The sequence below is a fragment of the Chionomys nivalis genome, chromosome X, assembly GCF_950005125.1.
Source record: "Chionomys nivalis chromosome X, mChiNiv1.1, whole genome shotgun sequence".
In the NCBI taxonomy this organism is placed as follows: Eukaryota; Metazoa; Chordata; class Mammalia; order Rodentia; family Cricetidae; genus Chionomys; species Chionomys nivalis.
This window is the reverse complement of record NC_080112.1, coordinates 92,884,916-92,907,511: the sequence shown is the minus strand read 5'-3', so window position 1 is coordinate 92,907,511 and position 22,596 is coordinate 92,884,916. Positions and strand designations below refer to the sequence as shown.

Genomic DNA, 22,596 nt, shown 5'->3' with positions numbered 1-22,596 from the left:
TCCTGCGTAAAGATGAAGGCCTCAGCCTCCATTTCTGCATTTTTAAAAATGTATTATTAGTAGTGGCTCCCTCCTTTTGTGCTGCTAACAGTTTGGGGAGCTGACCTCTGGAAATCTTTTAGCATGGAGCTGACGTACACTAAGTACGCAATAATTGTTCCTAATAATACTAGCATTAGCCTCGTTTTTATCCTTCGCCATCTCTCCCTGTACCTCACTTTTAAAATTTGAGATTGAAAATTGCTTTCATTTAGATAAGTAGAATTTCAGAATGGAAATTACTTTCATCTAAGTAGCCTCTTTTACCAGTTGAGCATTTTCCAGATGGAAACCTAATGTCAACTTCATAAGACAGGGCAATGTTCTGGAACCTTTGCGCTTATGCTGACACCATTTGATCCAGGATAAGGTAGTGGAAAGCCACTGGCTGCAACGGGGGGGGGGGGGGGGGGGGGGGGTGTAATGGTCATTGTGCCTGCAGGCAAAACCACCCAGACTTCCTCTTGTACTTTAAAAGATCTTTATGTGCTTTTTTTATGCTCCAATTTAAATATTTATTTGTATTTTACATACATTGGTGTTTTGCCTGCATGTACGTCTGTATGAGGGTGTGGGATCCGCTGGAATAGGATATAGTCTGCTCTGTCTGTCTGTATAATGTTACTTTGTATGATGTTTTCAGGATGGACTAGTGTTTTCTCTTAAGAGTGTCATATAAATGGAACCTTACTGCATATAGCCTTTGGAGAATGGCTTTGTGCATTTGTACATGCAACATAGGGCCTTTTTTATTCTTTTTTTTTTTTTTTTGAGACAGGGTTTCTCTATGTATCTCTGGTGGTCCTGAAACTCACTCTAGACCAGGCTGGCCTCGAACTCACAGAGATCCACCTGCCTCTGCCTCCTGAGTACTGGGACTAAAGGCATGTGCCACCACCACCTGACCTCAAAGAATAGTTTTTTTTTTTTAATTTTTATTTTTGAAATAGACTTCTTTCTCTGTATGGTCCTGGCTGTCCTGGACCTCGATATGTAGACCAGACTGTTCTTGAACTCACGGTATTCATACATTTTGCCTTTCACACATGCTTCTTTTGAGATGCATTCAAATTGTTACCTTTGTCAGTTGTTTCCTTGCTTTCTCTCTGAGTCATTTTCCACAATATGCATTGTCCAGTTTCTTTATTCTTTTTTTTTAATCATTTAAAGGAATTTGTGCTGAATCTATATTTTGGCTATTACAGAAGTGCTGTCAACATTAGTGTACTCATTTTCACGGAAACATACATTTTTACCTCGGGATGGTAAATACTCTGGAGCAGAATTATTGGGCCACAGAATAGGCAGTTTTAGCTGTCTACACTTTTATAAATTTACTTTTCATTGGATTTGTTTACTTGATATCTAGTTTTGTGAGTTCTCCAAAGGTATTAATGACACAGGGTACATCAACCACTCCAGGGCAGATCTCATTTTCAGGAGTTTTTCTTTTTGGGGTGATGCAGTTTGTTTTTCACGTTTTGGGGTTTTTGTTGTATTGGGCCTTTAGTTTGTTTGAGAAAGAACTTAAAGTTGGGTGTGTAGAGGGGAGGCAGAGAGGAACTGGACGAACTTGGGGGTAAGAGAAGAATATGATCAAATATACTATACAGCCCAACTTTCCTGAAGTAGTCACTTTATATTTCCCTTTGTTTCCTACAACGAATAAGCCCTCCAGTTTCTTTCCTTTCTGTGTAACAAATTCTACTGTGGTGTTTTAGCAATTCTGTTTGAAGGTGATGGCAATGTTCCACTGTTCTCACATAGTATTTACACTATGGCCAAAATCACATGAGTAGATCAATGTGGTCTGACTCTGAAGTATTCTGTTTTGATGACTGATGGGTCTGTTCTTGACCAATGGCACATTGTTTTGCCAGCTGTAACTTTAAAATCAGCTACTTTCTTGGTTATTTCTGTCCCTATGTCCTTTCCATGTACATTTTAAGATCAGTTTATCCATATACACAAAACATGCTGCTGGGAGTTTGGTCAAAAGTGCTTGGAAGCTGTAGATGATTTTGGTGCGAGCTGCAGCCTTCCCTCTGTGGAGCTCTAGGTTCTAACCAACTAAGTTCCCAGAGCACAGTATGAACTAAAATTGCGTGCAGGAGAGTTGGAGCGATGGCTTAGCCGACTTAGAGTACTTTCCACTCCTATAGAGTATTTGTGTTGGGTTCTAGTATTCACAAGGCAGCTCACAATGGTCTGTAACTCCAATTCCAGGGGAATCTGACACCCTCTTCTGGCCTTGGGGAGAAACAGGCACTCCATGTTATACATACATGCAGGCACACACTCATACACATAAAACAAACAAACAAAACCAAGTCTCATAAAAAACTGCCTGCAGAGGAAGTGTGAGTGATAGTAGTAGTTGCTCTTTTATATTTTTCTTTTACCAGGTGGCCAGTCAGGTGTAGCTAGAGGAGACAGAAGAGAGGCTGGAGAACAAAGTTTATTTTGTTTGGAAAGATCTAGTACTCTCAGTGGGGCCACATGGAAAAGACATCAAGATGAAGCGGTCAAGAAGAAGGGACCATTTAGGCCACTGTCCTTGAGTAGTGTTTGGGAAGGCAAGACAAGGCAGAGCTGCATAAAGGGTTCAGGGCTGACTAGTTTGACTTATTTCTATATGCTTTAACTGAGGGGTGGATTTGAGTTGCATGGCACCAGGTCCTGGGATGGCTGAAATGGAGAAGTGTACTCAGAGGAAGGGCGGCTATGGACTGATTAGTTTACATACCAAAGATTTGCCCACAACTGAGCCTTTCTGTCTTTAGGACTAAGTCTCCAGAAAGGACATACTTCCTAGTCAGAAAGGTTATGGGGAGTACATGCTTGAGTGTGTGTGTGTGTGTGTGTGTGTGTGTGTGTGTGTGTGTGTGCATGAGTGCGTGAGTGCCTGTGTGTGTTTATGTGTGCAAGCACTGGGGATAGAACCCAGGGCTGTACACATGAAACATATGAAGCAAGTGATCTTTCCTTTGCCATTCCTCTCTGTCACACACAAAAATAATTAAAATATTTTTTAAAAGACCTCAGACAATCTTTCCAGATTATAAAACAAATAGTGACTAGTTATGCAGGACATACGTAACACTCATGCCATGCATGAAGGTGGGCAATAACTAATTATACAGGATACATGCAATGCTCATGCCTTGCATGAAGATGGGCAATAACTAATTATACAGGATACATGTAATGCTCATGCCTTGCATAAAGATGAGTACAGTGACAAAAATGTAAGTTTGAAACTTATTGCCCACGTGATCTTGGGCAAGTCAATTATTTAGAGTTTTTGTTTTCTCAATTATGAAATGAAGAAGATAATGATAATTATAATGAAACCTAGGTAAGCTGAGTGTGGTGGTATACACCTTTAATCTCAGCACTCCAGAAGAAGAGGCAGATGGATCTCTGTGAGTTCAAGGCCAGCCTGGTCTACATAGTTCCAGGACAGCCAGAGCTACATAGTAAGACCTTGTCTTGAAACAAATAACCAAAACAAAACAAAATAAAAACCTAGGAGTATTGAATTAGATATCTTTGAATACTTAGCCCAGTGATTTACAGATGTTCAATATTTTTGTAATTATTTATGGCAAAGTCCATTTTATGTATTAAATATAATTCACATTACTCTCCCCACTCACCTTGTATAACTGAGTTTTGAGAACTTTTTTTTATTCTTTTTTTATTATTTAATTAAAAATTTCCACCTCCTCCCATTTCCCTCCCGCTCCCCCCATCCACCTTCCCCTCCCTCTGCAGTCCAAAGAGCAGTCGGGATTCCCTGCCCTGTGGGAAGTCCAAGGTCCTCCCCCCTCCATCCAGGACTAGGAAGGTGAGCCAAACAGACTAGGCTCCCACAAAGTCATTACATGCAGTAGGATCAAAACCCAGCGCCATTGTCCTTGGCTTCTCAGTCAGCCCTCCTTGTCAGCCATGGAGCATGTTCTGGAACTCGCTCCATCATCTGCTGGCCTTGGTGAGCTCCCATTAGATCAGCCCCACCGTCTCAGTGGGTGGGCACACTGATATAAGGTAGTGATAAATGCTGGAAATTGGAAGTGTGATGTCAAATAGATTTGAGTGAGTCTTGGCATTGAGCATGTTACCTTTTTTTTCCTGAATGAGCTTTGTTTTCACGTCAAAATGATGGAAAAGTCAGAGTGCCTGTTTAGAAATTCGCTACCAGAACTAGGTGAGAGGTTCATACAAAGCAATTAATGTGATACTTTCCTGAAGTGTATTGAGTGAACATCATGATCATTGAGGCCTTGGTGACAAGAAAAGCAGGAGGAAACAGATTAGCGGGGATGAAAAACAAGTCTCGGGATTTCTGTGCCATATTATGGGGCTGCGCTTGAACATTCCTTGGTTGTCAGGCCACTTTTGTGAGCGACAAGAGGACCGCCAAATGTCTAGGTGCAGGCGTGTTCAAACTTTTGATGCCGGGACACAGCATTGTCATCTACAAAGTTCTCCTTTGAAAACAATAGCAAAAGTCCCAGCATTGTGTTTTACGTTCATGACTGCTCGTTGGACCACATTCCTAGTTATACTGGGCACGTGCAGGCCATGGCCCAAAGATGAACATACCTAGGAGGGTTCTTCTTCAAGATATCCTGTTGTCCTAGGACTAGTATGTGTGTGTCGGGGTGGAGGGCAGGGCTCAGAGGTCATCTAGCCTCTTCAGTTGTGTGTGTCTTCCTCAGCTTGTGCTGAGACACACAGGTCAGTGATGGTTGGCCATGAGTGTCCAATCAGCTTTTCTTCAGGAGGAACAAACTCATATTCTTTGCCTCTTTCTCAAGAACTATTTGCGCGGAGTGGTGAAGAAAGCTAGCTGCTTCAATCCCTTCTCCGAACCTCCCAAGAAGGTGTATTCCTGGGTTCTTTGTTCTTGACATAGGAAGTATGGATAGTATGCATTTTATTTCTTCTTCTTCTTCTTCTTCTTCTTCTTCTTCTTCTTCTTCTTCTTCTTCTTCTTCTTCTTCTTCTTCTTCTTCTTCTTCTCCTCCTCCTCCTCCTCCTCCTCCTCCTCCTCACTCCTCCTCCTCCTCCTCCTCCTTCTCCTTCTCCTCCTCCTCCTCCTTATTATTATTACTGGTTTTTCAAGACAGGGTTTCTCTGTAGCTTTGGAGCCTGTCCTGGAACTCGCTCTGTAGACCAGGCTAGCCTCTAACTCACAGAGATCTGCCTGTCTCTGCCTCATCAGTGCTGGGATTAAAGACATGCACCACCACCACTTGGCAGTAGTACTCATTCAATAAGTCTGGTATTGAGACCTGGAAACACGATCATTACTTGATGTTCCTCTTCTCTTGGTTCCTTCCTCTCCCCTCTTCTGTATTGCTGTAATGTAGGCTAATCAAGGATTCGACCACTAAGCTAAGGTCCTAGCACTGCCAGCCTTTAACTGACAGAATCCCTCATATAAAATAGATCAGAGAAAAGCCTGAAGGTTTCCTTGTTTGCCCTCCCCACCTCTTGCAGCAGCTACTAAAGGCATTGCTAACAGCAAGGAAACAGTTTGCATCACACCACAACCAGATCCTGTTAGTTTCTTTTCCTGTGGCTATGTTAAAATACAGTGACAGAAGGAGCTTAAGGAAGAAAGGGTTTATTTTGCTCCCAATTCCATGTTCTAGTCCCTCGGTGTCAGGATGTCAAGGCTGCAGGTGCAGCCAAGAGCAAAGAGCAATAAATTAATACATGCAGCTCAGTTTCCATCTCTGTTTTACACAGTCTAGGATCCTAGGCCAGGGAATGGTCCTGCTCACTCATGTTGGGTCTTTCTGTCTCAGCAAACCCAAGTTTGATAGTCTATCACAGGCATTCTCGAGTTAACGTTAACCTGGAGAGTTCTTCACAATCGTTCCTGGAAGCTTGCCTCCTAGATGTCATGTTGACTACACGAACCCTCATAGACAGCTCTCTAGCTTGTACCAACGCTTTCTGTCCAGGTGGAAAGGCTGACGATAGCTCAGTAAACAAGCAGTCGCCTTCTAATAAACTGGCTGCTATAGTAACAACAAGCACTTAACTGCTGCACTTCCCCTTTTCAGACAAATGCTGCAACAGTTAGAGGCATTGGGTTGGGCTGACAGAATGTTTAGGAAACAGACCTTGGTATGTAGTGAACCAAGGCGTGTTCATAAAGAGTTTGGGGATTCTGAGGTAGTATGTGTTTCAGGTAATAAACACAAAATATACTGATTTTCATCTGCTTTGCATTTGGATGAGCTCTGGGGCTGCTTTACACAGAGGGCTGCTTCTTATACATGTCCTAGCTCAACCTCAAACATTTTCTTCTCTCTTGTGACCCGCTGGTCTTCTTTCTCCTACAGGTTACAGATGCACATGCTGAATGGAGCTCTTCTGGCGTTGCTGTTTCCTGTGGTAAATACGCGGCTGGTAAGTCGTCTCTCCTAAGAATGAATCAGCAACATCTGAGTCAGGAGAACTTCTTTGCTACCCATTGTTTCCTAAATCTTTGCCCTTATGGCCACATGATTTGAAGTTGTGAATATCTGTTGATGTTTGCCACAGTCGTGTCTATAGTTAATGGAGGTTTCGTGGAGCAGGAGTACTGTGTTAGACTTGCGCTACAGCATGGGTTTAGATCAGAAGTAGAAAAACCAAAACTTTATATAGAAATTGGAGAGGTTCTATGGAAGTAAATGGGTCTAAGTCTTCACCCTTAGGCTGAGACTTGTAGATGTTTTAAGAGGTGCAATGATGTAGACTAACATGCCAGGGAGCCTCAAAACTTGTCTGTTTTACTGGAGATCCTCACGAGCAAGCAGATTTCTTATCCATCCACTCAAATCCACAGGGCAGAATGGATCACTTCCTCCACCTCCCCCTTCAGGAGATGGAGGAGCTAAAAGGCTGGGGGAATAGTATACTGTCTAGACTCCTACATGTGGTGCTCCTGAAGTTAGTGAGACACTCATTGAAAGTCCAGGGGACGATTATTTTTAAACATGGCTAATACAGCTTTTTGCTTTCCCGACTTAAGTTTGTCTTTCTGATGAACATTATAGCGTTACCCTTGAAATGGAAATTCCTCTTGTGGATAGAATTTCATAGCTTACAAGGTCCTTTGCTATGCTAGGCTGTTTTTGAGGTAGGTACATAGGACAGCTATTACAGCCTCTTGCTTCATAGAGGAAGAAACTGATACTCAGGATGTCACCTGAATTGTGACAGTTAAGACCAGAGTCTGAGCCTCTCAGTCCTATAAGACCAGAGTCTGAGCCTCTCAGTCCTAATGTCAGACTGCACGCTGTTCCTTCTACATCATGTAATCGTCTTCACTCCACAGATGCTCCTCAGTACTGTAGGTTGTGCTGGTCTAGATTTATATCACATAGCAGTAGGAATTAAAAGTCAAAGTTCATATAAAGCAATGAATTTTGAACCTTCTCACTAGGCTCCAGACTCATCAGATTATTAGCTGTGGTTATGGCTTTAGCTCAGTGCTAGAAGGTCTGCCTAGTCTATTCAAGGGCCTGGTTCCCACCTCTAGCACTAAGAAACAAAGAAACAAACAAATAAGGAGGCTCACCAGGTCCCACAGGCAGAGAAACTGGTTGGCAGGACAGTAGCAAACAGACCCCCAAGTGATATCAAAGCAGGGCTCCTCAGACTGTTCCCAGAGAACCCATGTGTTAGGAACTTCTAATTCAGTTACTCTAAGTGTATAATTTGAAGTGTGGCCTGAAATTAAGCATCACCTGGGTGTTGCTTATTAGAAATGTGGGGGTTCAGGCCCCACCGCAGATTCCCTGTTTCTGAATTTACTGAGATGGTACCCTAAATGACTTAGATCCTTTCCTTCAAGGAGCCCATACGCACCTTTTATGTGGACCATTTGGGGTGATGTGAAATGAAAGATGGAAGGCAATGTTGTTCCTCATTTAATACGCAGGGTTCATTCTGATCAGTGTTCCCTTATGAGATGGCATGGGCAGGAACAGGTTGCATCAGAGGCGCGTTTGCTCTCAATTCTATGTTCCGCATAATATAATTTTCCTGAATTGGCCTGCTAAATTGTAGAATCCGAATTCATGCCTTGGGACTCCATGGGAGAACATATACTTCTGGTATACAAGACCCTGGATTCTTTCCCCAGTACCAAACAAACAACCACCGTAAAATACCTCTCCCTTGGTCCTCAGAACAGAGGGCATAATGTATCACAGAATGGCGTGGATAACCCACATTAACAGAATAAACTTGTACTTGCTGACTTTGTACCCCATTGCTCTTCACCTGCTGTGGCCCAGGGATGTGGAGCAGAAGTTGCTGTCTGCCTGTGGTAGGAACATCTAAAGCTTAGTTAGGAAAGTGCCTACTGCTCTCTTGTGCCGTCTCCCGTCTCCCTCCTCACCTGAGTCCAGCTCCCAGGAGAGGCCAGGCGACACAAGGGCTGCTGTCTTACTATTCCTAAGCTCTCTCAGCTACCAGGCCCAGTACAGGGGGTGAAGGTACCTCAGAAAGTCATTCCCTGGACTAATGAAGCCAGTGATTCTGAGTTTGAAGGTGCCCCCCACCCCAGAACTCTTGCTAAACAGCTTGGGCCACTTGCCTTTCTGTTCCCAGTGAAAACCTTGTAGAATCCTGAGTGCCAGGCAGAAGTTCAGACTACCATTGAGAAAGGAGGAGAATGGAAGTCCCAGGGGGCTTGGTCACACACCTGAGGGCATCTAGGATGCTGGTGGCAAGGTGTTCATTGAGACAGTCTTGTTACCTGCAATTGGGTGTCTCACCAGGTCTCCTGATGTTATCCTCAGCTTGTTATCAGTCGCTACGGCGGCAGCAACCTCAGCTGCCACTTCTTGAAGGCCTGGTTTATGCCAAGTGCTGCTGTAACTGTTTTGCATGAGTGGAATTAGTTAATCTTTTCAGCTTCTGAGGCTGTGTTCAGTTATCATCTTCAAGGTCAACATGCCAGAGGGATTGGCTTCTTTAGGCCTCTTTCGTGGGCTTGAAAGTAGCAGTCATCATATGTTTAGTCTCATGATTTCTTGGTGTGGTTAATTACTCATGAAGACATCTATCACATTGGACCACAACACATTCTAATAGCTTACTTTTACCTTAATCTCTTCTTTAAATTCCTGTCTCCAAATATACTCACATTCTGAGATACGAGGTTAGGATTTTGACATATAAATGGGGGGTTGCAGAGGACCTTCGATCCATGATGACTGGACTGTCTTACACAGATAACCTTGTTTCATCTCTGCCCCCCCTTGATGTTTTTTTCTATCCCTGACTTCTTTCTTCCATCCCTTTTCCCTTCTCCTCTTCCTCCTTTTCTCTCTTTGCGCCCTCCCCATCTCTTTTCTTTTCTTTCCCTTGTCATGGCATGGATCAGCTACTACAGTACACAATGCTTTCTAAATAAATGTCAAGGTAGAATCAACTAGCTTACCAAGAATGTGTATTACTTTGTCTGTCACTGAAATTTCTTAAGACATGAGTCCAGTCACCCTAGTAAATCTTTACCCTCCCCCATTCTAAAATAAAGCTGACCAAAGCTTATGTCTCCTTCTGCATTTGTCCGTGAAATTGGTATTGACCTGGCTCTTTCATATAGTCAGGGCTCCTCTTGAGCAACTTTGGCCTTTAGGGCAGCTGACTTTGCAGTGGTCGAGTTAGATAGTCTTCAAATGAGAAACAGGGAGGCTGGCCCTTCTTGCTTAGACCTGATGATGGTCCAATTAGGCAGGAATAGCAGCTTTGACTTCTCTTTTGCCTTTCCTTCTTGGCCCTTTGTCTTCTTAATCTTTTTTCCTCATTAGCAATGATGAAGAAGCAAGAAAAAGAACTAATTAGTGGTGTGCCCATCCTATGACATGCGGACACTTGCATGCACGAAGACAGGGTGAGAGGGAGGTGGAAGAGGTCACCACAGTCAGCTGAAGGATTTGAGGTCATCAGTGACTTTCTTTGGGAACTCTTCTGCCCCGTGGCTAATTGCCAGCAGGGTCTTCAGATCTAGAAAATGCCCCAACTTCAGTCCTATGGGTTTCTCCATCTTTAAAGCTAACACCCTAGAGGAAGGACCTCTATTTCAGTGGACCAAGTTCCAAGAAAATAAGTGCCCCTTATAGCTAGGATCTAGCCTGAGATGAAGCATCTTCAAGGCAGTTTGCAGCACTGTGTCCTTTTGCTTCTTGAAGGCAAGCAGAGGAAGTTCATCATGAACCACTGGTTAGATTAGTCAGGTGCTCAGAGCTTGTGTGATTTGATCTTATCTTCCTTTCCTCACTATCTCCCTCCATCTCTCTCTCTCTCTTCTTGCTATCCCATGCTTCTTTATTTAAGAACAAAATGATGAATGATTGACTTGTGATCATTGGTATCACTGAACTTTCTCTTCTCTTCAACTACCCCCCAACACTTCCTGTCCCCCTGCCCTTTTGTGCTTCCAATCCCTCCTCAGTAACTGAAGAACTTATTAATCCCTAAACTGTGGTGGTAAAGACTCCAGGTTCTCTTCATCTACCTCTTCCGTTTCCCTCTGCTTCCCGCATCCCTGGGCAGGGCTAATGCTTCAGGTTTTTTTTTTTTTTTTTGATTTTTCGAGACAGGGTTTCTCTGTAGCTTTTTGGTTCCTGTCCTGGAACTAGCTCTTCTAGACCAGGCTGGCCTCGAACTCACAGAGATCCGCCTGCCTCTGCCTCATGAGTGCTGGGATTAAAGGCGTGTGCCACTACCGCCCGGCTCTAATGCTTCAGTTTGAATGTATCAGAGAGCCTAGGTTAGTGAAAGGAGTAGAGGAAAAGGCTTCATTCTTGGGGAAAGGGATCTCAGAGTAGAGCATGGTAAAGTGGGTGTCCCCATGCCTGGAGCACCAAAACTGGGCCTTGCTGACAGAAGAAAGGATTGAGGCCTCCCTGGGAAGGGAGATCTGAAGCCTCATACTCTTCTCGTTGGGAATAGTCAATGCTTGACTGCTCCCCTGGCAATTACAGAAGCACACGCAGACTATAATTTTCTCTAGTCTAAGCTGCTTGGTGATGCCACTGATCCTCCGCAGGGTGAGTTTGGGGAATACAGGAACATGTTCTCCAGGTTCTTCTTTATGTGGTCCTCGATGCTCCAGTTTCTGTGATGGGCCTACATCAGGGTCTCCACTTTGTACACCTCCTGAAGGTTCTTATTGGTGTTGGCTTCCTTCCCCATGTCTCTCAAGCAGGGCCCATAGCTTACACTTGTTCTTGAAACTAGCTGCAGGGACTCAGCTTGGCAGATGGCCATCTGGCTGAACCTTTACAAGGAGAATGCCCAGGTGAGCCCCATGTCAGCCTGGGTATACCCCCAAGGTCATCCTCTTCCACTTTAGCAGCTTGGCAAACTGTTCTATTTCTTTCTGCAGGACTTTCATGTCCTGGGACTTCTTGGGACTTGGCCTCTACTCTCTCCTTCTCTACCTTCATGGCACTGGGGTGGACAGATAGTATAGGACTTAGGGAAGCCCTCTCCAAGTTGCCTGCCTGCCTCAGGCTGCAAGGTCTTCAGGCTAACTTGGGGCACTAATCCCACTCCAACCTGAGGCCCACAGTATGTCATCCCTCTGCAGAATTCATACTCTGGGGGACATGGGGAGATTCCCATTTTTCCAAGCTTGGCCAAATCCCTGGTCTGATTTTGGGCTCAATCAGACAACCTTGGAACCTTCCAGGTCTGAGGGTCCACCTACCCTGACTCCCAGCCCTGGTGCGGGTGAGAGGGACAGTTTTGAAGCCAGGTATCTGACCATGGAGAAGGTGGGCACCCCAATTCAGGGATCTGGTGGAAGGAGGGTTCACTTATGGACTGCCATGGCAGGGAGTGTTGTAATAAGAGCGGCGGGCTGCGTTCCTGGCACCCGGCCACCCGCATGGCTAGCTTATGCCCCAAAATAATTACACGGAAACTGTATTCTTTTGAACCTTGCCTGGCCCATTAGTTCCAGCCTCTTATTGGCTAGCTCTTACATATTGATCTAACCCATTTCTAATATTCTGTGTAGTACCACGAGCTAGCTTACCAGGAAAGATCTTAACCTGCGTCTGTCTGGAGTGGGAGAATCATGGTGACTCACTGACTCGGCATCTTTCTCCCAGCATTCTGTTCTGTTTACTCCACCCACCTAAGGGTTGGCCTAACAAATGGGCCTAGGCAGTTTCTTTATTAATTAACCAATGAAAGCAACAGATTAATACAAGACCCACCTCCATCAAGGGAGATTTCTGAGGTTAAGTGACTTGCTGAAGGAGGAGGCATGCCTAGAACCCAGGCCCAATGGCCACATCTATTCTGTGACCAAGATTTATAGTTGAGTGTGTATGCTAGCTTCTGAGAAGAGGTGTAAACAATGCTTTCTAGCTTCCTTTTAGCTTTAAGCATAGGCCTTGCTGAGTAGCTGGAAGAAACTGTAGAGCCTCTTCCCAGATAGATGCACAGATATTCTTCTTTTTATGTATAGCGCTAGGGGTCAAATCCAGAGGTATGAACATGCTAGGCAAGTCCTCTACCAATGAGTCCTAAGCCCCAAGCACATAATTTGGTATACAGTATCAGGAGGGACATGGAATACCACCTCCCTTCTTTCTCCTCTTTCCTATCCATTTATGGATCCAAAATTATGTTCTCCTGCCCACATAGACCATAGTTTGGGAAACAGATGTGCTGTGTACTTTGTGTATTCCTTGTTATCGTCATGAGCCTTTTGTCTTTACGGTGATGCTGGGTTCCACATCTGTACCTATGTCTTTGCAAAGAAATTATTATGTAAGTCTGGTGTGGTGGTTTGAAAGAAAATAGTCCCCAAAGGGAGTGGCACTATTAGGTGTGGCCTTGTGGAGTAGGTGTAGTCTTGTTGGAGGAAATGTGTCCTTGTAGAGGCAGGCTTTGAGGCCTCATATATACTCAAGATACCACCCCGTGTTGGAGATCATTTCCTGTTGCCTGCAAGATACAGGACTCTCAGCTACTGTTTCAGCACCATGTCTGGCTGCATGCCACCATGTTCCACCTTGATGATAATAGACTGAACCTCTGAACTGTAAGGGAAGCCACACTATCTAATGTGTTCCTATAAGAGTTGCCATGGTCATGGTGTCTCTTCACAGCAATAGAAACCCTAACTAAGACACCTAGCTAAATTACCTTCTGGTAAGGCCAAGCAACCCAAAAGTGGCATCCATGGAGGATGGTAATCTGGCCCTGAAAAGAGGCACTGGGCCCACGTGGCATCCTTAGCCCTCTGCCTGTTCCTTTTGTGTACGAACTCCCATGACACTTCCTTCTCTGTGTGAGGTGTTCTGAGCAGCGGAGAGCAGGCATAGAAAACAAGCTTAAGACATTGTATCCGCCCTTTGCCAGATGGAAGAAGCTAGCATGGCCTGTGCCTGCATTTGCAGACTTCTGTCTTCTACTAGGATTGTAAGGAGAGTGATAATGATCCTTTTCATCCAGCTCCTTTCTTCTCCAAGGCCTGAAGCCTCTAGTATATGATTATCTCATTATCCAAATTGCCCGGTATTGTGTATCTGTCTTTGTGGAGCTATTAGATTCATTCCCTTTCCCACCCCTCCCCCCTTTCCCAGTCCTCCTCTTTCCAGTGGTTCTTTGAAGTTCTCCCCACTCTCAGCCTCAACAGAACTTCAGAAACATTGTCGCAGTGTTCTGGGGATGCAGCTTTGCTGCTGGCACACCTTGTCCCCATGTGTGTTGCTGGGACAGCTTTGCTGTCAGCAGTGCAAATAGGCTTGAGAATCTCACTCTCTGCTAATTGGCACATTGAAACGTGCTAATTGACCTGGAAGAGTTATTTGTGTGACTGACAAAATGGAGCTGCTTTTAAAAGTTATACTTTGGATTTTCGATTTGAGCTGAGGACAGACTATCTTTTCGGTTTCTTGAGGGTACTTAAAGCATCAAAAGCTTGATTTCAAAAGAGGCCTTAAATTGCTGAAGCATTCATTGACTGAGGCAAAATTGTTCCTTCGCTTTCTACAAAGGATAATGTGTATTCAATCAGATAAATGCAGTGTGTCGGAGCCGTGGGGTCTGTTGAAAAGGGTTTGAGGCTCCCACGTTTAACTAAATTCCACCCTTATATTTGGGTTTTAAGTATAGTAATGATTACTAAAAAAACTAGTCAGAAGAAAATAAAAAGGAGGGATTGTTTTATACTACCAACCTTCAGTGTTATCACCTGAGGAATAAGTTGTACCGAGGACTTATGTGTCTGTCTTTTCATACTTTGCTCTTGCTCATACCTGCAGATAAAGATTTTCATAGTTCTTAGATTGCTGGATTATTTGAGATTAAGTTTCTTCCACAGTTGAGATTTTATTGTAAACATTATTCCAAAAATTTTTCCTATTACCTAAAACTAGACAGTCAATAATCTCATTAGGCACACACACACACAGTTCTTTTCCATGCTTGATGATTGGACTAGATCATACATCGTAAGTATTCTCTCACTGTGAGGGTGGACAGTGTCTCTTGCTTTCTGCCTAGGCCTTGCAGGGCCTCATACTCAGAACTTTATAGATACCACAGAGAAGAATAATTGAATCTTTAGGGCCTAGAAATGCAGGTCTGTATGATGTTGAGACAGGAGGGCCACAAGTTCAAGGCCAGTTTGGGCTTTATCTTGAGTCTGAGGCTACTCTGAGCAATTTAGTGAGTCCTGTGTCCAAATAAAAATTAAAAAGGGGGCCAATTCAGTGCTGGAATGCTTGGTTAACATGTAGGAGGTCCTAGATTTTACCCCCAATACAAAAAAAAAAAAAGACTTGAGATTGGGAGGTAACATGTTGGTAGGAGCATAGTGGGGATGGACAGGGGAAATTGTGGGTAGATATGATCTTAAGTGTGCATGAAATTCTCAAATAGTTAAGAAAAATTTTTAAAAAGATTAAAAGACTCACCATCAAATCTTCCATAATATTGAGAGAATGTCCTGAGGTCCCTTTCATATGTTTTGGGATCTTGGGTTGGAAGAAAGAAAGATGGTAGAGATCTTTTCTAGGTGAGTTACTTTTTTCAGCCACTTAAAATCCTTTTTATTTCTGTGATTATAACAAAAGACAAAGTTATTACTGAAAATGCATGCAAGATAGTAAAACAGAAAGGTCATTGTCAATACGTAGATGGTTCTTCTCCCTGTAGATTACAAACAACGAGTGCAATAGGCTCTTGTCTAGTGTGTGTGTGTGTGTGTGTGTGTGTGTGTACTCTATATGTGGCTATATTAGAGATTAAGCTTTATTCATACTGGGCAAGTGCAGACATCATTCATCATAGGCAATGAGCCTTTGAGCTCCATCCTGGGGCTTGTTTTCTTTGTTAGTTTGTTTTTCTACATTTTATTTTATAATGCCATTTCACTTAGTAGTTGAGATAGGTTTGAATTTTGAACCCTTCTAAGTAGTTAGGATTATAGGCTGCACCACTTGGCTTGGATATATGATTTTTGAATATATGATTTTTGATAAAATTAGTATATGTACAGTGCAGAGAAAAGGAAAATACAGAAAAATACTCAAATCAAGCTGAAATTATGGGGCAATAATGACGGCCAATGTTGGTCATTTCTTGTTCTAGAAGGGCCTTTTTCCCGCCTGTCGACATCACAAGTGCCCTGTGTGGAGCCAGCCTGCCTGTGGCTTTCTAGTCAGTTCCTGTGGGTACAGCCACATGACCTTGCATAAGGTAGTGGGTGTCCTTGTGTTCTTCATTAGTTTATCCATAAGTTCTGCTGTCCCTGTGCTCCAGGAGGCTCATAGTTAGCTGGGCCTGCCCCACAGGAAGCTGTGGAGAAGCACCCCGTGGGGAGGGGCCACTACTACTGCTAATATTATCTCAATAATTCTGAGGAGGCCTCCTGTGGTGTGCTGTTTTTAACGTTATTCTGCAGCATTTTGGCCTCAGCTCCCTGGCTTACTCAGGGTCATGAAGGGGGCTTTGTTTCTGAATTAGCCTTGCTGAGTGAGATTAAAATTCCCTGGCAGGGATCCTTGTTTGCGCTGATGAACACTACTTGTATTTTTTGAGTTCTATTTAGGGGCAGTCTGTTTGGTTGGGAAACCGGCCAGCCCTCCCTTTTTCCTTCCCTTCTGACAGGTAAATTAGGCCCACTCCTGCTCCCACCCCCTATCTCTCTTCTTTACTACCTTCCTCTCTCTTCAAGGCTCTATAGGACACAGTCCTTCTTGTAGTAGGAGCGGCGGGGCTGTGTCCCGCCACCCAGCTAGCTTTACTCGAAATAATTACACGGAAACTGTATTCTTTTAAACACTACCTGGCTCATTAGCTCTAGCCTCTTACTAGCTAACTCTCACATCTTGATTAACCCATTTCTAATAATCTGTGTAGCAACACGAGGTGGTAGTTTACCAGGAAGGATTCTAGCCTACATCTGTCTGGGGTCGGAGAATCATGGCAACTGACTGACTCGGCTTCTTTCTTCCAGCATTCAGTTCTGTCTACTCTGCCTACCTAATTTTCTGTTCTATTAAAGGGCCAAGGCAGTTTCTTTATTAACCAATAGACAGATGACCCTCCTCCATCTCCTCCTGATTATCTTTTTGTTTACCTGGAGCTACTGTTCTAAATGTTGATCTTTTAAGGGTGGTGCAGGGTCTTATGTTTCCTTGCTTGGTCTCAAACTCACTATGTAACCACAGATGACCTTGAAATCCAGATCTCCTGGCACACTTCTCAAGTGTGGGAATAATGGCCATATACTGCCATACCCAGCTAAGAGATGCTTCTTCCTGTGGCAGAGGTCTTATTTACCAAGTAACTTCTTTCTTCCCAGTCTGTAGATTGTTGGTTGTCAACCCTGACTGCACAGTTCAGATTCCCAAAGCTCCTTTCAAAATGTACCAGTGGAGAAGTCGGGATGTAGCTCAGTAGGATGAGTACTTGCCTCGCATGCATGAAGTCCTGGTTTTGCTCTCCAGAGCTTCACCAAAATGAAAACAAAAACAAACAAACAAAAAACAAGCAACAGCAAAATGTGACACAAGCCCTTAATTCTGGTGCTGAGGATCAGAAGTCCGTAGTCATCCTGAGCTGCATCAGAGTCAGCTTAGGATGCATGAGAGAAAACAAAGCAGCACACCACTGAACACAAAGGACCGCTGGCCATTCCATTGAGCAGCCAGGGTGGCTGGGCTGCTCTAGTCCCAGTTTGTCTCCAGCTGGACCTGAGGTCTTTGGAACGGTTCGGTTCACTTCATCTAGCATCAGATAGCCAAGTAGGATTGGTGGTATTCATTCTCTGTACCTCCTAGATACGGCATAGAGCGAAAAATACTAAGAAAAAGAGGGTAGATAAGAGCTTTGTAAAGTCAAAAGTACTATGGAAAGGACTCCTTGGCCTTCTGCCATCATTCAGTTATATTCTTGGAGCACGGAATTAATTGAGGTTCAACTTACATACAACAAATGCATCCTTTTTTTTTATTATTTTTCGAGACAGGGTTTCTCTGTGTACCCCTGACTGTCCTGGAACTAGCTCTGTAGACCAGGCTGGCCTCAAACTCACAGAGATCCACCTGCCTCTGCTTACTGAGTGCTGGGATTAAAGGTGTGCACCACCATGGCCAGGCTTGGTGTATTTTCATTGATCATGCTTTCAAGGTTTATTCATACTACAGTATGGATTATTATGTCATGTTTGTGAGCATATAATATCTGTGTGATGTTTTATTTAGCTAATCAGGCATTGATGTTGTTTCTTTTTTGGGCGGGTATGGCTGATGTGCTGTGCACACTTGTTTAATAATAGATGTCCATTTAGGTGTGTACCTTGAAGGTAGATTGCTTCATCATAAAGTAACTCTGTCTAGGACTCGGAGGAACCTGCCAGACTATTTTGTACCAGTTCATAGCCTCACCAACAATCAGTCATTTTTAAATTCTTCACATCCTTGCACTCTTCTGTCTGCTTCATTAGAGCCTCAAATGTGGAATATCATTGTGGTTTTGATTCCCCTGGTAAACTAAATGACGTTGAATGCCTTTCCATGCACTTGCTAGCCATTTTTATACCTTTAGGGGGTTGTTTTCAAATTTCTTTTCATTTTTCATTGAGTTGTTTTTTATTATTCAGTTTTAAGAATTCTCTAAATATTAGACCCATAGTCAGACATATGATTAGAAAAAATTTTCTCTTCTATTGGCTGTTTTTTTCATTTTCTTTTTGCTTGTTTTGTTTCTAATTTTTGAGAAAAGATCTTATATATCCCAGGTTAGCCTTGAATTTGCCATGTAGACAAGGATGACATTGAACGAATCCTCTTGCCTTCATCTCCATTTCCCAAGTGCTAGGATTACAGGTGTTCGCTGTCACATCTGGTATCTTTGCATTTTCTTGATTATGTCCTTTTAACTAAACATTTTTTAATTTCAAGAAACTCTAATTGCCTTTGATTTGGCTGTCCTGTGAAATAAATATACATTTAAATTTTTTTAAAAAAATTCTAATATATCGCCTTTCAATTTGGTTGCTTTTACTTTTTGGTATAACATGAAGTGTATTATTGGCTAAGATGCTGAAGAGAGGACACGTAAGAGCCTCATAAGGTCCGCTCTTACTTTGGATCTATGATCGTGTTTGTGTGAATTTTTGAATATGGTGTGGGTCAGCAGTCTAAAGTCATTTTTTAATATATGAGCATCTAGTTTTCTTTGTGCCATTTGCTGAAATGACTGCTTTCACACTGCCATCTATGTCAAAAGTCAGCCAAAAATAAATATCAGGTTTATTTTGGAATCGTCAGTTCTATCCTGTTTATCTTTGTCTTGCCTGATATAAATGCACTGTACTGTGTCACTCACTGTCTCATGAGAGGAGCCTTGATATTGTTTTGTTTTTAGATAGACTCTCTCTGCATAGCCCAAGCTGGCCCAGAATTTTGGTTCTCTTTACCCTCCCAAGTGCTTGGATTATAGATTCACACCACCATGCCTGGTGATGCAAAGTTTGAAAGCTGAGACATAAACGGTTTTCAGGATGGTTTTCGTTTTTCTGAGATCCTTGGTTTACCATAGAATTTTTGTGAAGCAGTCAATAGAGAATTTGATAGAGATTGCATTGAATGTAGATTCATTTTAGAAGCTTGTGCATCTTAAGAATATTAAATCTCCTAATCCATAAACACAAGGTATCTAAGCATTCTATTCTTTAGCTTTCAGTGATACCTAGTTTAAATGAGCTGTGTAGGGTGTATGTATAGGATGTATGTTTCCTTTGTTAAATTTGTTCCTATGTATTTTATTCTTTTGTTTGTTTTCTTAAGACAGGGTTTTTCTATATAGTTCTTGCTGTCTTGGAACTAGCTCTTGTAGACCAGGCTGGCCTCCAACTCACAGAGATCCACCTGCCTCTGCCCCCTGAGTGCTGGGATTAAAGGCGTGCGCCACCACCACTCAGCTCCTAAGTGGAATTCTGACCTTTTAGATTGTTTACTGCTACTCTGTATAAATGCACCTCAATCTTCATGCTGATTTTGTATCCCCTCACCTTTTAAGATTTAGTTATTGCCTCTAATACTTTATATATGGGCTTCTGAGGATTTTCTATGACAAAATCATGTCACCTGTGAATGGAAATACTTCTGCTTCTTCCTTTACAATCAGGAAGCATTTTCTTATTTTCCTCGCTCAGTGGTTGTAGCTGGATCCTTCTAGAACAGTGTTAAACATAAGTAGCAGAAGCAGACACCTTTATATGCATTCCTAACCTTAAATGGAAGCCATGCTGTCTTTCATCTCATTAAGTAACTTGCGTGCAGTGTTTGTAGATGTCCTTATCACACAGAGAGATTCCTTCTTTAACAAACGTTATTAGTGAACTGTGCATAATGTTGCTTAATATGGGAAAGCTAGTCATTGCTGAATTTGAAATAAGTGAGAAAATATCAGTTCTTTAAAAGGCAACTATTATGATGATTCAGAGATCCGAGCAAGCTGTGTTCAGATTAAAATATGGAATTCTGTGTGAGGTAGTTGTGTACACCTGTAATCTCAGTACTTTGGAGACGGGCAGGAGAACTATGAGGCTGAGGCTACCCTGGGCTACATACCAAGATCTTGTTTTAAAACCTGAGAGTGTAAGCATATGTAAATAACTATTCCAAGCAGATAGCTCCTGTGAAATATTGTAGTACTATATTGTAATGAGGCACATAAGGTGAAATAAAATGCCACTTCAGAACTGGCATGTAGTTGATCTCAACAAATAACTGTGATATGACTACCATGCTTAGAAGTCAGCTTAGGCTTCCATAACAAAATGCAGTTGACAGGATGGTCAAACAAACAAAGAAAAAATCTAGTTCTGGAAATGTGGAGATGTGCTTTTTGAGTGACAACATGATAAAGGGTTTCTCTGGCTTGCTGGCGGTGACTTCTCACAGTGGAAGAAAGAAGTCAGTTCAGCATAAACTAGTCTTTAAGGCTCTTTCAAGGACACCAACCCTGTGTTAATGTTTGTGTGTAACTGGAAGTTTCCTTCCTGCCCACAAGTTCCCAAATAACCATTCTAAGGCTTAATAGTAATTAGAAACTGTTTGGCCTGTTAGCTCTTCCAACTTAAATTAACCCATTACTATTAGTCTATATTTTACCACGAGGCTCCTGGCTTGTTATGTCACATCTTGCTTCTCCTGCAGTTGCTGGCATCTCCCTCAACTCTGCTTTCTTTTTCCCTGTATTCAGTTTGACTTTCCTGCCTACCTACATTCTGCCCTGCCATAGGCCAAAGCAACTTCTTTATTAACCAATGGTAATAAAACATTTTCACAACATACAGAGGGGCATCCCACATCATCTGTGTTGGGTTTCTGTCACAGAGATGATGGACCCGAGACAATCATTTATAAAAAACAAGTATTTATTGTGGCTCAATAGTTCAGAAGTTTGAGTGCTCATGATTGTCTGACTTTTGCTTTCAGGCCTCTGGCAAGACAGAGCATTATGACTGGTGGTGTAAGAGCTTCCTCACAGCTTGGCAGCTAGGGATTGGGGAGAGAGAAGAGAAGAGAGAGGGATGAAGAATCATAGGAGGAGGAGGAAAAGAAGGGAAGAGATCCCGATATTTTCTTCAAGTACAGGCCTCTAATGACCTAACTTGCTTCCATTAGCAGTGATTCTCAACCTTCCTAGTGTTATGACCTTTTAATACATATTGTGGTGACCTCCTTTCGTTGCTGCTTCATAGCTGTAATTTTGCTATTGTTATGAATCATAATGTAAATATCTGTATTTTCTGATGGTCTCTGGAGATCCTTGTGGAAGGGTCTTTTGATCCCCTACAGGGTTGCGATCCACAGGATAAGAACCACTGCTTTAGGCCCATCTTCTAAAGATTCACCACCTCTCAATACAGTCAGAGTCTGGTAACTAAGTCTTCATGGAATTTTGGGAGACATGTCAGTACTCTCAGACAGTGCTCTTCCCCTGCTCCATGTTTTGTGAGCCCTAGGTGGGATGCTTTGTCTCAGACATCTGGGACCTAGAGTCAAGTGATTTGAGACCTGAGTACAAACCAAGACTTTGGAAAGTTGAAGAGGAGAGAAGTCCCTTCTAAGTCTTAGTGTTTAGGAAATAAGGCCAATGGAAAGACTGTGGTGAGATGAGTAAGATACAAGGCACTGACCCAGGAAGGAAGTTTGGGGCAGAGAAATGTGCGAAGCCAGGAAAACTATACAGAATGCTATACAGTTATGACCATGGACGTGTGCATGTAGCGTCGTCTGTCTGTAGGTTTTTATTAATTAGTATTTTAATTGTATGAATTTATGGGATACAGTGTAATTTGGTATGTGAATTATTGGTGTGTAACGATCAAATCAGTGCAAAGAACATTTGTATCTCAAATATTTAAAAAGGTGTGATGGCACATGCCTTTTAATTCCAGCACTGGGGAGACAGAGGCAGGAGGATCTCTGTGAGTTTGAGATCAGTCTGGTCTACAGAGTGAGTTTCAACACTTCCAGGGCTACATAGAAAGACCTTGTCTCAATTTTTTTCAGTTGTCACATAATCGTATATATTTATAAGGTACACTGACATTTTAATATACATATAATATGTAATGATCCAGTTGGCTATTTAATATTTCCTCATTACACCTTTGTTTGAAGATTTATATTATAGTAAATTGAAAGATGTATACTTGTGCATCTGTCTCGTGGTTTCAGCAGTTGTCAACTCATGGCTCATGCTTTGTTTAATCGCTGTACTTTACTCTTTCTCAAGTCTACCTTCATCCAACATAAATAGCTATTCCTGAATATTTGGAAAAAGAATTCATGTAATTTGAAATGAAAGTATTTTATTGACCATCTATAAAGTATAAGAATGCACACATTACAAAACCATAATCATAGTTAGAATAACAATTTCTTAATATTACACATCTTTTCAGCAGAACACATGCTTTCAATGTAGACAAGCTGCTGTTCTGGGATTTGTTCTATTGCACCAATAACATTCTGATAGTCACTTTCATATTGT

General features: G+C 42.5%; 1 protein-coding gene across 7 annotated transcripts in view; it reads left to right on the top strand.

Moving 5' to 3' along the window:
- Tmem164 (transmembrane protein 164) overlaps positions 1–22,596 on the top strand; it is a 466,391-nt gene that overhangs the window by 82,537 nt on the left and 361,258 nt on the right. For all 7 annotated transcript variants that reach the window (XM_057759104.1, XM_057759106.1, XM_057759109.1 and 4 more), the window contains one exon: positions 6,402–6,468. In XM_057759104.1, the coding sequence (XP_057615087.1) occupies positions 6,402–6,468 (67 nt within the window). The remainder of the gene's footprint in view (positions 1–6,401; positions 6,469–22,596) is intronic.